The sequence below is a fragment of the Bubalus bubalis genome, chromosome 15 (assembly GCF_019923935.1).
Source record: "Bubalus bubalis isolate 160015118507 breed Murrah chromosome 15, NDDB_SH_1, whole genome shotgun sequence".
NCBI lineage: Eukaryota > Metazoa > Chordata > Mammalia > Artiodactyla > Bovidae > Bubalus > Bubalus bubalis.
The window spans coordinates 46,542,058-46,556,655 of record NC_059171.1 but is presented as its reverse complement, the minus strand read 5'-3'; the positions used below and the strand labels follow the sequence as shown (position 1 = coordinate 46,556,655).

At 41.0% G+C, this 14,598-nt stretch overlaps 1 protein-coding gene across 1 annotated transcript in view; it reads right to left on the bottom strand.

Moving 5' to 3' along the window:
• Window positions 1–4,325: 4,325 nt before the first annotated feature.
• Window positions 4,326–14,598, bottom strand: part of TRPA1 (transient receptor potential cation channel subfamily A member 1) — a 56,545-nt gene continuing 46,272 nt past the window's right edge. Inside the window, exons 20-27 of the mRNA XM_006047233.4 lie at window positions 14,182–14,271; window positions 12,256–12,425; window positions 11,570–11,699; window positions 10,743–10,925; window positions 8,517–8,585; window positions 8,065–8,178; window positions 6,026–6,126; window positions 4,326–5,195 (exon numbers count right to left, since the gene is read on the bottom strand). Coding sequence (XP_006047295.2) covers window positions 4,991–5,195; window positions 6,026–6,126; window positions 8,065–8,178; window positions 8,517–8,585; window positions 10,743–10,925; window positions 11,570–11,699; window positions 12,256–12,425; window positions 14,182–14,271 — 1,062 coding nt within the window. The 3' untranslated portion in view covers window positions 4,326–4,990. The remainder of the gene's footprint in view (window positions 5,196–6,025; window positions 6,127–8,064; window positions 8,179–8,516; window positions 8,586–10,742; window positions 10,926–11,569; window positions 11,700–12,255; window positions 12,426–14,181; window positions 14,272–14,598) is intronic.

Genomic DNA, 14,598 nt, shown 5'->3' with positions numbered 1-14,598 from the left:
TACTGCTTTGGTAGGCAGATTCTTTACCACTGCACTACCTGGGAAACCCTAGGATTTAAAATGTTAGTATCAAACATACGTCAAAAATATTTTCACAGAATTTAGCTTTTTCTCTCACTGGCTTTTCTTCAGAGTTAAAAAAAAAAATACTGCCTTAAAAACTACTTAAATGGAAACTACTTTAAAAATGTAGCATTTTTTTTTTCAAGACAGTTCCATAGGAAGGAGGTAAATGGAATGTTTGTAATCTACTTTTTTTTTAAATTTTTTTTTATTTTTAAACTTTACATAATTGTATTAGTTTTGCCAAATATCAAAATGAATCCGCCACAGGTATACATGTGTTCCCCATCCTGAACCCTCCTCCCTCCTCCCTCCCTATACTATCCCTCTGGGTCATCCCAGTGCACCAGCCCCAAGCATCCAGTATCGTGCATCGAACCTGGACTGGCAACTCGTTTCATACATGATATTTTACATGTTTCAATGCCATTCTCCCAAATCTTCCCACCCTCTCCCTCTCCCACCGAGTCCATAAGACTGTTCTATACATCAGTGTCTCTTTTGCTGTCTCGTACACAGGGTTATTGTTACCATCTTTCTAAATTCCATATATATGCGTTAATATACTGTATTGGTGTTTTTCTTTCTGGCTTACTTCACTCTGTATAATAGGATTTTGAAAAATTAGACCGGTCACATAGGTGGTACACTTCTACACTTCATATTATGAAATTAACATAGTCCATGTTTCAAGGTTCTGTGGATTGTCCTTCATCAGTTTATGGAAACTTCCAAAATCCCTGATTTTCTCCCATTTTTTGGCAGTGTCCCTTATCAGCTTGGGTCAAATCCATTTCAAGGCAGCACAGCAATTGTAGGAAGGTAAAATGTGCAGACAGGGCTTGTGTGCTGAGTGGTAGGACTACAGTGATTTGAATGAAAAAGGGCCCCTTCATTCCTCAAGACTAAGAAGGAAGGACAGCATTGACCATTAGACTCAAGGCAGCCCTGTACCTGCTGCAGAGCTGGGGTTCCACTCCTCTGAGGAGAGGGACAATTTGGATTAATGCATTTCTCATCTTATTTAAATTTGGAAGATTACATACATTTTGCAGATTTATATTTGGTAAGGTTTTCCAAGTGACACTGCATGGTGGGAATTGCAGGTGTTTTTACAGGCAGTTCAGTGTTGTAGTTCTGGAGACCTCCCTCGTTTCTGTGACATACTCAGCATTTGAGGCAAAACCCTCCAGGCCATCAGGCTGTCTGATGACCGACTGTCTCTGCTGGGGTGGAAGAGACTTTTGAGTCCCTAGCTGAAGACTGCCGTTGGGCTTGCTGGTTTCCTTCCTTCCGAGGACCTAATCTGTATCTCAGTGGCTGAGGACACCACCCCGCATCACAGTAAACTTGGGACTTGCTGGTTTATCTGGTTGTGAACATAAGAGATGTGGGTTTGATCCCTGGGTCGTGAAGATCCCCTGGAGGAGAGCACAGCAACCCACTGCAGTGTTCTTGCCTGAAGAATCCCATGGACAGAGGAGCCTGGCGGGCTGTGGTCCATAAGGTTGCAGAAGAGTTGGACAGGACTGAAGCGACTGAGCACACAGCACAAAAGCTCTTGTGTCTGCCTGAGGTGTTCTGAAAGCAAAGATGTCTGCACTTTTCAACCCCACTTCGGGCTTGTCCCTATTATGGTTTCCTCAGACAACTTTGGCCTCTTCAGAATCAAAGCTTTGTGTCTGTACAGAATGTGGCTCTTGACTGAGCTGGACAGTGCTGGCCTTTACTGAGTCAATTTGTAGCTACTTGATTTGTCTCCCATATGTTCCTTTTTTTGTCGAAGTCCTTAATGGGGATTAAACTGAGGCTCATGCTTTGTCCCTGGATGATGTCTACAGAAGGTCCTGATGAAGAATTCGAGTTTGAGAACAACAGTCTGAGGCTATAACAGAGTTGGTTGTTATTCTCACAGATTCCTGAGCTTCACAATTAGATTCTTGCAGCTTGTATAGAAAGTGCCAGTGAGACCCTCCCTTCAGGTTTTGCTGGTACTGACACACTGTCCTTCCTTTTCAGGAGCCATAATCACCCCTCTCCTCCTTCCCTTCTCTACCAATTTCAAAAACAGCTGAACAACAACTGGAGTTGTAATTTTCTCTTCCTAGAGTTTTCTTCCTCAACATGTGTGCTTAGTCGCTCAGTCATGTCTAACTCCTTGTGACCCCATGGACTGTAGCCCACCAGGCTCCTCTGTCCATGGGGATTCTCCAGGCCAGAATACTGGAGTGGGTTGCCATGCCCTCCTCCAGGGGATCTTCCTAACCCAGGTATCCCACATTGCAGGTGGATTCTTTACCATCTGAGCCACCAGGGAAGCCCAAGAATACTGAAGTGGGTAGCCTATCCTTTCTTCAGGGGATCTCCCTGACCCAGGAATTGAACTGGGGTCTCCTGCATTGCAGGTGGATTCTTTACCAGCTGAGCTACCGGGGAAGTATTAATACAAGATTAATGCAGATTGACACAGTGAAAAAAAGGCAGAAAAGTGGTGTTTCAGTGTTTCTTCCACCAGTTGGAGGAAAATCATTCAACTTCTCTAGGACAAGAGTCAACAGAATAGGGGCACTAAACTGCTTTTCAGAGGCAGGCTGGACCAGTTTTCTTACAGTATCTCTCAGGCTTATAGTGTTTATTATTTTCCCTGATTTTTCATTGAGCATCTGTTATTATCCATTACTCAAGGCCCTGTGCCAGAAACTACACAGGATAAAAAGAAAAAAGAAACAGGATGGAATTCTTTAGATTGCTTGAGACTATTCATGATAGTCAATCACTGACCTCAAGAGTCTACCCCCTAGTGGTCAGTGCAACAGACAGAAGTGGCAAAGGAGACATCAAGTCTCCAGTTCAAAGGAAGCAGGGAGCACCATCTTGGGGCATTAGGAAAGACTTCTAGGTGGAGGAGCCATTTAAACTGAAGTGGAAAAAAGCTGGAGAGAGGAGGCAGAGGACGTTCTGGGTGGAAGAGCGATAGTAAGAGGTATGGAGATGGGAAACCATGAAGTGTTTTTTTTTGTTTGGTTGGTTTTTTTAATTGGAGAATAACTGCTTTACAATGTTATGTTGGTTTCTGGCGTACAACAATGTGAAGCAGTCATAAGTATACATATGTCCCCTCCCTCTTGAACCTCCCTCTCACCCCCCACCCCATCCCATCCCTCTAGGTTGTCACAGAGCACCAGCTTGAGCTCCCTGTATTATACAGCTTCTCCCCATTGTTGTCGTTGTTCAGTCGTATTCAACTCTTTATGACCACGTGGACTGCAGCACACCAGGCTTCCCTGTCCTTCACTATCTCCCTGAGTTTGCTCAAACTCATGTCCATTGAGTCAGTGATGCCATCCAACAATCACACTCTCTGTTGCCCCCTTATCTTCCTGCCCTCAATCTTCCCCATCATCAGGGTCTTTTCCAATGAGTCGGCACATTGCATCAGGTGGACAAAGTATTGGAGCTTTAGCATCAGTCCTTCCAATGAATATTCATGGTTGATTTCCTTTAGGATTGACTAGTTTGATCTCCTTGCTGTCCAAGGGACTCTCAAGAGTCTTCTCCAGCACCAGTTTGAAAGAATCAGTTCTTTGGTGCTCTTCCCATTAGCTATCTGTTTTACATATGGTAATGTATATGCTTCAATTCTACTCTCTCATTTCATCTCAACCTCTCCTTCCCCTGCTGTGTTCACAAGTCTGTTCTCTATGTCTGTTTTTTTCATAATATATATTGTCACTCAGCACTCGACCTGTGTGTATGACATGTCTGGGAATGTGTGTGATGGAGGAAGGGGGAGGACACCACTGTGTCCATCGCTGGAGCAGAGATGAGTCCTCTGCGGGGTGTACACCACGACAGTGAGCAGCTGTCAGGAGTTCTTGCAGGAGTTACGTCCTGCAGACATAATGTCCAATGGAAAGAAGTAAGCAAGAGAACAAGAAGTAAGTAAGAATAACAAGTAAGAAAGAGGGCATAGCAAATCACCTATGTAAGTAAAAACACACCCCAAACTTAACACTGTTCAACACAACACAAAAACGCATACCCGGTCAAAGATGTTCATTAAAGAGGGTGTTTCCTGGGCGGGGAGTACCATGAGACTTGAGGCGAAGAGGAAAATGAAACAAGAGAAGGACTTTGAAAGATCAATGATGAGGCATTGATCACACTTTGTACTGGACATCAAAAGGAAAATGACATAGATGATGGAGGTGTTTTTGCAAATCTCAAAAATAAATATTAATAATAGAAGGCTTACACAATAATCCCTGAGGTGACTATATAGATTTTACATTTATTATCATCAGCAGCAAACAAAATATACAGAAATAACAGATGCTACATATAGTAAAATTCATGTATAACAGAAGGTCTATTAATTGGGGCCTCATCTCAAAGTGACATCAGGTGTGTTAGAAACAGCCTGAAGGTGGGGAATTTATTCTCGTGGGAACACAGCACACAGGGGTCCATGCACAGAGTTTTTCAACACAGCGTTTTCATACCAAGTGGTAGGATCTAATTCAATACTTCATTGTCTAATGCATTTCCCTACTGTAAATTATTAAGTATGGATCCAGTATTGACATTTGTATTCTAGCTTAATAGTTATTACACATATTACTCCTTATCATTACAGTGTGTGTTCTAGTAAATGAGCTTTCTACCCACTCAGATAATTTGAGGTAAAGTCCAACCTGAACTTATTAGCAAGGATAATCCCTGTACATAGTGACTGGCAGGAAATATGAAGAGAAACAGAGAGCCTACCTTTTATATAGAATACAGGAACCATAATTTCACATATAGTGAAATCAGAATCACATTTCTGCTTTTTCTTCACTCTTGTCAAATTGGAATGTAGACCCAGTAGTCACATAACCCCCCATCTGACCATCAGGAACCCGTTCCACAGTTGGACAACTAATACTTAAGGGCTGTGTGTTTTTGCCTTTACTGCCCTCAATACACAATTCCATTTGCTATTCCTTTGTTCTAACTGCTGTTTCTTAAACCTGTCTTGAAAAGAACTGTGGTAATCTTCATCCTCTGTCTCAGAGATGATTTCCATCTTCTGAATGATGAGTTTAATAAGCTCATGCTGTTTTTCCAGAAGAGAACTGAGATCCTTCAGCCTGAAAGGAAACACATTTCATGGGTTAATTTTCAATTATCCTTTCAGTCCTTGAGTACAGAAAACCTTGGTACTGGGTTCTAGATCAGATTAACTGTACCAAGGGCTTTCCTGGTGGCTCAGATGGTTAAGAATCTGCCTGCACTGCAGGAGACCTGGGTTCAATCCCTGGGTTGGGAAGATCCCCTGGAGAAGGAAAATGCACTCCAGTCCAGTATTCTTGCCTGGAAAGAATATGGACAGAAATCCCATGGGAAGAGGAGCCTGGCAGGCTACAGTCCATAAGGTAGAAAAGAGTTGGACTCGACTCAGTGACTATCACTTCACTTTCAGTAGTCATGATCCTCTTAATGAATACATATTTTAAAAGTTTAAGTGGTTCTCCCAAGTTTAATTTTCGTCCCCATTTTAAAGATTAAAACACAGTTGCACAGGAAGGTTAAACGCCTTGCCTAGGGTCGTGCAGTTAGAAAACAGTTGAGTAGGTCTTTGAAAGCAGGTAAATTAGCCCTGAAGCCCTCAGGCTTCACCACTGAACACTGCATAGTTTCTCCAGGGATCCTCAAAGCTTCTAGAGTTTTGATGTAAGAATTCAGACAGCTGATGAAGAATGCAGTTTAGGATACTGTTGAGCAAAATGATCTGTCAGTAGCAACAAATCAGTTGTTGGGTCTAAAAACAAACAGTCTCAAAATTCTCAGTATACTAGCCACATCATCAATTAAAGCATGACAATGTAGATAAACACAATTAGACAACATAGACTTTTACTATTCATCATTATTAAGAGTGTTAAATTTTTCAAATATAGATAAAAGGAAAAATACATACCGGTACTTTTGTTTCATTATTTCTGTTTCTAAAGATGTATCAACATTTGGTATTTCTTGTCTTGTTTCATGGGGGCAAAAGATATAATGAAATACACCACGCTATGGGATAAGAGATTAACAGTTATTCAGGTAGAACTCCATTCAGGAACTAGTTCCTGAACAGGTGCCATCAGTCAGCTACAAGCCGGGCATGCCAACACAAATATTCAGAGACACAATCATGGCCCTCAAGGAGCTCACAGCCTCTTGATAGAAATAGACAAATATACACAGCCATAAAATGAAGTCACACATGTAACTGAGGGATGTATAAGATGTATAGTTAATATAGAAGGTGGAATAAACTGGAATAGGGGATTGTTTAGGAAAAGGTGTGACTGAACCATATTATATTTTCTCATTAAAAACATCCAACACAAATAGCAGAATTCCACACATGATTGGTTGTTATTCCTCTCAAACTGCTCTGCACCATTATCCAACACAACTTAATGTCACATGGGGAAATTTCTGGTTTTTTTTTTTAATTTAGTGTCTTTTTTCTTATTTATTTTTATTGAAATGTAGTTGATTTACAATGTTGTTAATTCCTGCTGTACAGCAAAGTGATTTGATTATACTTACATATACATTTTTTAATATTCTTTTCCATAATGGTTTATCATAGGATTTTTTGCTTTTTATAAATATTTTTTAAATTTATGTATTTTTAATTGGAGGATAATTGCTTTACAATATTGTGTTAGCTTTTTAATGTCTTGTAAACCATCAGTGCACTGCAAAGGGTCAAGGGCAGGTGTGAAATGACCAGGAATGAGGTAACTGTAGCCGTCCAGGCAAGGGGAGATGGCCACTTGCACAGGCCGCATGGGAAGTCAGGTGGACCAAATGTGGGATTGATTGGGTGTGAAGGTGAGAAAGGGAAAGGAGATGGACGACATCTCTCACAGGCAAATGAATGGTGCTGACATCCAATGAAACATGAAGGTCTGGGAAAAGATGGGATGGTTTCACCCTCTGCTGGGAGGAGGTGAAACAAGAGGAGTAGAGATCATAAGTGTGCTTTGCATGAGTTTGTTCTGAACAGCAGTATTTGAGGTACCTTGGAGATACACCAGAGAAGATGTCATATAGACAGTTGGCTACAGGAGCTTGGAACTCAATGAGCTCCAGGCCAGAGAATTAGCTGCTGAGCTTTCTGTGTTTCAGTGGTGATGGCAACCACAGTTATGAGAGAAATCAAACAAAAATAATGTAGTGCAGAATAAAGCCTAAGCCCATACTGAGATTGACCTTATCATTTATAACTACATAATGGAAACTCAACCTATGAAGAACTCAGAAAGAATTAGAATCCAGTACTTCTGACTGTTAGTATAAGTTCCTTTCCCATTATAATGCAATAGCCTTGTTCAGTCTTTGATACTTTGTATATTTTCCGCAATGTACACTCTCCCTGCGGAGAAGGCAATGGCACCCCACTCGAGTACTCTTGCCTGGAAAATCCCATGGATGGAGGAGCCTGGAAGGCTGCAGTCCGTGGGGTCACTAGGAGTCGGACACGACTGAGCGACTTCACTTTCACTTTTCACTTTCATGCATTGGAGAAGGAAATGGCAGCCCACTCCAGTGTTCTTGCCTGGAGAATCCCAGGGACGGAGGAGCCTGGTGGGCTGCCGTCTGTGGGGTCACACAGAGTCGGACACGACTGAAGTGACTTAGCAATAGCAATAGCACACTCTCCCTGTGTGTGTAAGTAGCCGTGTATATATACACATGTATTCTATATATGTACACACATATCTGCACACATATGTAAGTCACATGTGACTAGGAAGAAGAAATGAAGTATACCTACACTGATCCACCCACCCTCTGCTCTCACTGGGGGGATGTGGTACGTATTTAACACGGAGGCTATGGATGAGCCACTTAGAAGGCGGGAACTTTGCCCATAAACGGGCACCCTTAGGGATAACACAATGAATGAATGTCAATATCATGTGATTGATGACAGTATTTGTCACATGTACTTACTAATATCCCTCTGCTGTATCTGGGTCTGTTGGGATACACGATGATGGATTTCTGATCAACTTTGTGTAGGAACCAGAGCGGCAGCTTCTTCTCCAAGCTGGTGTGAAGTTCCACCTAAAGTACGTTTGGGATTTATTGACAAGAATCACTGATGTTCTTGGTCCAGCCTCTAACTACCTGGCTGGCCAAATGCCAACGTAGAAAGAGGCTCGGGCAATTACCCAGTTTCTCTGCTGAGGTTGTTGGGGGAAATCTTTTTCATGATTACTGACTCTCAGACCAGAGCAGGAATGCTCCACTGACACAAAGAACCGGCAGGGTGGGGTGCCTCTCAGGGCTCAGACAAGGCCCGTATTAAATAACTGTGTTCTCAGAAATCAGCAGTGTTTATCCACGAATAATTGGGAAGTCATTAGTGAGTTCAGTAAGTCATAATGAAATAGAACACTTACCTGCATGGCAATTCTCTTCAACAGTGCATGTTTCTGGACCTCAGCAATGTCACCAACTGCCAAACCAATCTGAAGGGCAACAGGGCAGCGAATCACTATTGGTTTAATGACTCATCTAAAAGTGTGTGTGTTGTCACTTTGACTACAGTCAGAGTGGCTTGAAATTTACTAGCAGGGCCTCAAGCACTGTGCTTACACGCCGTACATAAGCCTGCAAAAGCCTGTAGACCTCGGCAGCAGTGGTGGGTCACATCAGTGGGTCTAGTAGTCATACGTGTTCTCATGAAAAGTGAGGGCATACAGATTAACCTGCACTTCATCTTAACTTAAAATGAAAATAAGTTACTTTTGGACAAGACAGGGGTGAAGTGAAAGTCGCTCAGCTGTGTCTGACTCTTTGAGACCCCATGGACTACATATGGTCCATGGAATTCTCCAGGCCAGAATACTGGAGTGGGTAGCCTTTCCCTTCTCCGGGGGATCTTCCCAACCCAGGGATCAAAGCCAGGTTTCTGCATTGCAGGCAGGTTCTTTACCAGCTGAGCCACAAGGGAAGCCTGGGGTTGGTGTAGCCATGCAAAATGGTTGCAAACTCCAGGAGTTGAGCGCTTGAGGGAAACAAGAGTGACCTGACAACATGGAAAAGCTAAAACATTAAACTGAGGGAATGGAAGGAATTTATATCTTCCATATATTTTGAGAGGAAAAGGTACACTTTAAAGGTGAGTGAGGCTCTGATAAAATCTCCCTCTAGAAATCCACAGCTAGGTAGAATTAAGTGAGGTAAGCTGTCAGCTCAGTTCTGCTGCTGCTGCTAAGTCACTTCAGTTGTGTCCAACTCTGTGCGACCCCATAGACGGCAGCCCACCGGGCTCCCCTGTCCCTGGGATTCTCCAGGCAAGAACACTGGAGTGGGTTGCCATTTCCTTCTCCAATGCATGAAAGTGAAAAGTGAAAGTGAAGTCGCTCAGTCGTATCCAACTCCTAGCAACCCCATGGACTGCAGCCCACCAGGCTCCTCCATCCATGGGATTTTCCAGGCAAGAGTACTGGAGTGGGGTGCCATTGCCTTCTACTGAACCTGAATTAAATCAGCTACATTCACTCACTCTCTTATCACTTGTTAGGAACTTCATACCTGTCTATGCCAAATCAGCCTTCTACAGGCAGTAGCCAGAGAGAAAAAACCAGTCCGTGCTCTCAAGGAGCTCAGAGTCAAGTGAACTCCATGAGAGAAGGACTCTGTCTGCCCAGGACACCACCGTATGCCCAGTGCTTAGAACAGTCCATGGGACTGCAAGAGTCAGACACGACTTAGTGACTCAACAACAGAATGAATCAAAACATTAAGTAGTCTGTATTATTATTATTTTTTCCACCAACACAGCCTAGCACAGTCTCTGCTATATAGTCAGATTCAGACAAAATGTACTGAATGTGTGCTTGTCCATTTAATTTATTTATCTATAAATATTTATTTATATGGACAGCCACACATTCAGTAACAATTTTGCCAGTGAAGACTCCCCATGGACCTGGAATTGGGATGTATTTCTGTCTGCATCAACCAAGATGCCCGTGGCTGGAGCAGACTCTCTGTGGAAGGGAACACCTGTGTCTGCTGAGGGCATCCAGGCTCTGACTGGCTCAGACGTGGCAGCTGAATGCTGCCGATGCCCTCTGCATGAGCAACTCTTCCCCGCTTGAATCTCTAGAGGGTCAATGAGAAATTCTAGGGCAGAGATGAGGTCTTAATCTTCCACTCCATGAAGGTCTCTGCCTAACCTCTGACCCTCAGCCCAACTGCAAAGCAGCACTCACCATTCATCATTACTTTATTACTCTGTCGATACTTTGTACTTCTTCATGGCATTTAGGGGTGATGTCAGGCTACATATTTATTTGTTTAGTACTCATCTTCATGACAAGTTTATAATCATGTCAGGGCTGGGTATTGGTCTGTTTTGTTCACCACTGTTGGGCCTGGATCAGTGTCTGGTATTTTGGTAGATTCTTGGTAAATATTTGCCAAATAGATGCATCTTAGCATCCCCTAACCTCACACTGCCTGGCTCACCCCAGGTACTAATGAATGTTGAATGAATGAATTTTATAGTAGTTCCTTTTCTCCCTTTGTGAAAGGAGACAAAAGAGGCTACAAAGCATTATCATTCTTAAATGTTCCAAGTGATCTACTGACAGCAAACAATAGGATAAATTACTTACAAGTAAATTCATGAGGACAATTGGGACGAACATGGTGAATATGATAAGGTGTACAAAGGAGAGAAGTGGATACTCCAATTCATTCTTCAAATATGGCTCTAGGAAGGCATCATGATAATTGATGTCTCCTAGCATCATGCTAAAGGTCTGGATTATAGAAAGGAACGGAGAGCTGAAAGCATCCTGGGAAAAGATAGGGGAAAATGAAATTCAAAATGCATATAATGAAAAAAATGTTCCCTAGAGAGTAAAATGATAGAAATCACATTTAAAATACTTTTTTTAAAAAAAAGTCATAAGAATATGCTACTGAAACACAGTGATAAGAACTATTAATACTAACAAACTGGTGGTAAAGTCATCAAAAGGGCTTCCTTGGTGGCTCAGTGGTAAAGAATCTGCCTGCCAAGCAGGAGACACAGCTTCATTCCCTGGGTTGGGAAGATCCCCTGGAGGAGGAAATGGCAACCCACCCCAGTAATCTTGCCTGGGAAATCCCACAGACAGAGGAGCCTGGTGGGCTACAGTTCATATTGTCACGAAAGAGTCGGATGTGACTAAACAACGACAGCAACAACAAAAGTCATCAGAAAGATCTCTTCTGCACATATAACAAATCATCATGCACTACACATAAACTTTCTGACAATGGAAAAGTCATTTACTTTTCCCTGTGATAAAAATCATGTGAATGCTATTATATCAGATAAAAAATATTCAAATATTGTGAGGTTATTATGAATTTTGTACACCATTAAGATTTAAGTATAAATATGTATTCCCAGTATTCACAGCAACAAAATCAACGACTCATGCAAATATCTCACCTGGATATTCAGGAGCACGTAAAAGCAGAGTCCAAAAGCCACAAGAAGGAAGACAAACACAATTGTCGATTTCAACAGAGTTTTCATGATCACCTCCAACATCACGATAAAAATTCCACACTTTTCAAATCTAGGGACGTTTTGAAAATTACAACATTTATTCACTTTTCTGCTGAAACTGAATTTCATTCAGTGTCAATAGTTATGAGGCACCAGGTACTAAGTTTCATAGATGAGATCATTGAGGCCATCTACTTTCAGAGAGGGACACGAAAATTTGTGAAGAGTCAAGCCTTTTATTTTCAAACTGTCAAACTGCTCTGTTTCTTTTGTTTTCACTTCTTCCTAACGTTTATCTTGAATTGTTTTACCACTTGGCCACTGAAAATTATTCACAGCTTCCCAGTATCAATGCTACCAATTGCTTACGGGCTTCCCAGGTGGTGAAGTGGTAAAGAATTCGCCTGCTAATGCAGGAGATGCAAGAGACGTGGGGTCTATCCCTGAGTCGGGAAGATGCCCTGGAGAAGGAAATGACAGCCCACTCAGTATTCTCGCCTGGGAACTCCTGTGGACAGAGGAGCCTGGTAGGCTACAGGTCATGGGGTTGCAAAGAGTCGGACATGATTTAGTGACTACACACCAACAACAACAAAGGATGTAGAAGTCATTCAAGCTGGTTTTACCTCTGAAGATACAATAAGAAGTTCATCCAATAGAGGAAAATAGCAACTGCTCCACACTGCCACTGCACATATGCTGGTATCCTGATGAACAAGGGTGACACAAATATGATGCTGGTTGTGTAGATGATCCATTCAGCTGCGTTGTCCTTATCCAAAAAGTAATTCCTTTTCTGGGGTTGAAAAGAATAAAGAATTACCACATGTAGAGCCTGAGACCTGGCAACTTACAGATGGTTATATACATGTAACCAGTAACAACATTTTTCTGGCATTACAGCTGGTGAGAAGTTTATGACCAAGGGGCCACCAGCTCTTGCCATCCTGGACTTAACTCAGAGTCTTGGGTAGAGATCAGTATTAGAGGTGCCCCAGCCTCTCCTGCTGACCTGGCGTTTTGGGAGCCTAAGCAATTCTATAAGTTTCGAGGCATTACTCATAAAGTTCACTCCATCTTAAGGAAACTCCTGGGGGGCTGCAAGTTGTTTTAGTAATTCCTTTCTGTCTATATAAGGACATGCATGTGGATTTCTCAGGATAATGAACTAAAGCTGCTTCTAAGGAGGTTTGGAGCCTGTGCTAAGACTTAATTACCATAATGATTTGGTGTCATCTCCTATTCTTAAATATTTCATGTTTTGAGCATCAGATTTCCTATAGGGTAGACAATTTACATATCAATAAGGAACTGTGGAGACCAAAACTATCAGAGAAATCATACAACTTTACAGTTCAATATAAACTATCATTTGTAATTCTCGTCTTTAAAAAATAAAAATAATGACAAGAGATATTAAATAATATGCCCTAAATCATTGAAGGAACAGTGGAACAACACAGTCTTAACTCTCAGAATTGTGACAGTTTAGTGGAAATATGTGTGTGTGTGTGTGTGTACTTGGGATGTATAATATCAAATGCAAAAGCACTGTTATTACTACTAACATTCTTTAATGCAAATATCCTTGTGCGTATATCATGTAACATAGTAAATTCTTTCAGAAAAGGAGGCGTTGTATAAAAGCTATATGACTTATAAAAAACACAAAATCATACCAAAAAATGAATAATGAAAGACTTAAAGCCTCCACCCTGAGAGATAAATGATTGATGTCATTTATCAACTGCATCAAAGACCTACACATAATTTATATAAACCTTGGGTCTGATCTGAATGTGTGTTCACTTATTTAAAAAGACAGCGTTGTTATTGTTGTCCAGTTGCTAAGTCATGTCTGACTCTTTGTGACCCCACAGACTGTAGCAGGTCAGGCTCCTCTGTCCATGGGATTTCTCAGGTAAGGATACTGGAGTGGGTTGCCATTTCCTTCTCCAGGGGATCTTCCCTACCCAGGGATCAAACCTGAGTCTCCTGGATTGGCAGGCGGATTCTTTACCACTGAGACACCTGTAAAAATTATGCAATAAAAAGTTTCCCCAATTTCATTGTAACTTGAAATTTTATCTAATAAAAAGCATTCCTATTAGGAAAGGAATTCAAAGATTCATTTGAAATGGAGTCTTAAGCCAAATAAACAGTTACACCTAAAATTATCTCTGTAAACAGTGACACTTAAAATTATCAAATTGAAAAAATCTGTGTGTTAGCAAAATATGAAATATATCTCAGAGAAAACAGAAAAGTCTTCCAAAAGTTCATCAGAGCTGGGTAGACACATACATACTAATAAAACTGGAACCACTTGCTTCAGATAAATCAAATAGGCACCATCCAATGCAGGAGCCTTATCTGAAATCATGTAATTTCTACATTTTGAAGAGTTTATACTTGGTATTTCTGATTTATACATTCATCCAGCTATGTGATTTTATTCTGACACAAATTGTTTCAATAATAGTTTAGCAATTAATCTATATTTTGCATATTAAAATATTTGCAACTGTAAAGATATAAAACATATCATGTACCTGTTGGAAAATTTGGGCCACTTCTTTGCAGTATCCTAATATACTTGATAGCAAAACTAAAATCATACAGAAATTTATAGCATAGGAATTCTGAAACAAAAAAGACAAACAGTTATAAAGGCTATCAAAGAAAACAACACTTTTCTTCATCATTTTCACTATTAAACATTTGTTTTTATCTGCTTTTATTTCTAGGTACTGTCCATTTTTGCTTTAAACAGAAAACTCCTGTGATGCCAATATAAAGACAACACAGTCATTTCATAATGTCTTTATTAATAGAGGTTGCCAATTGAATTCTAAAGGAAAACAAATCTATAGATCTATATAATATTCTTTAACTGTGGCAAAATACATATAACATAAAATTTACATTTCAAAAATGTTACATTTTACATATAGAGTTACCTTTTAAAA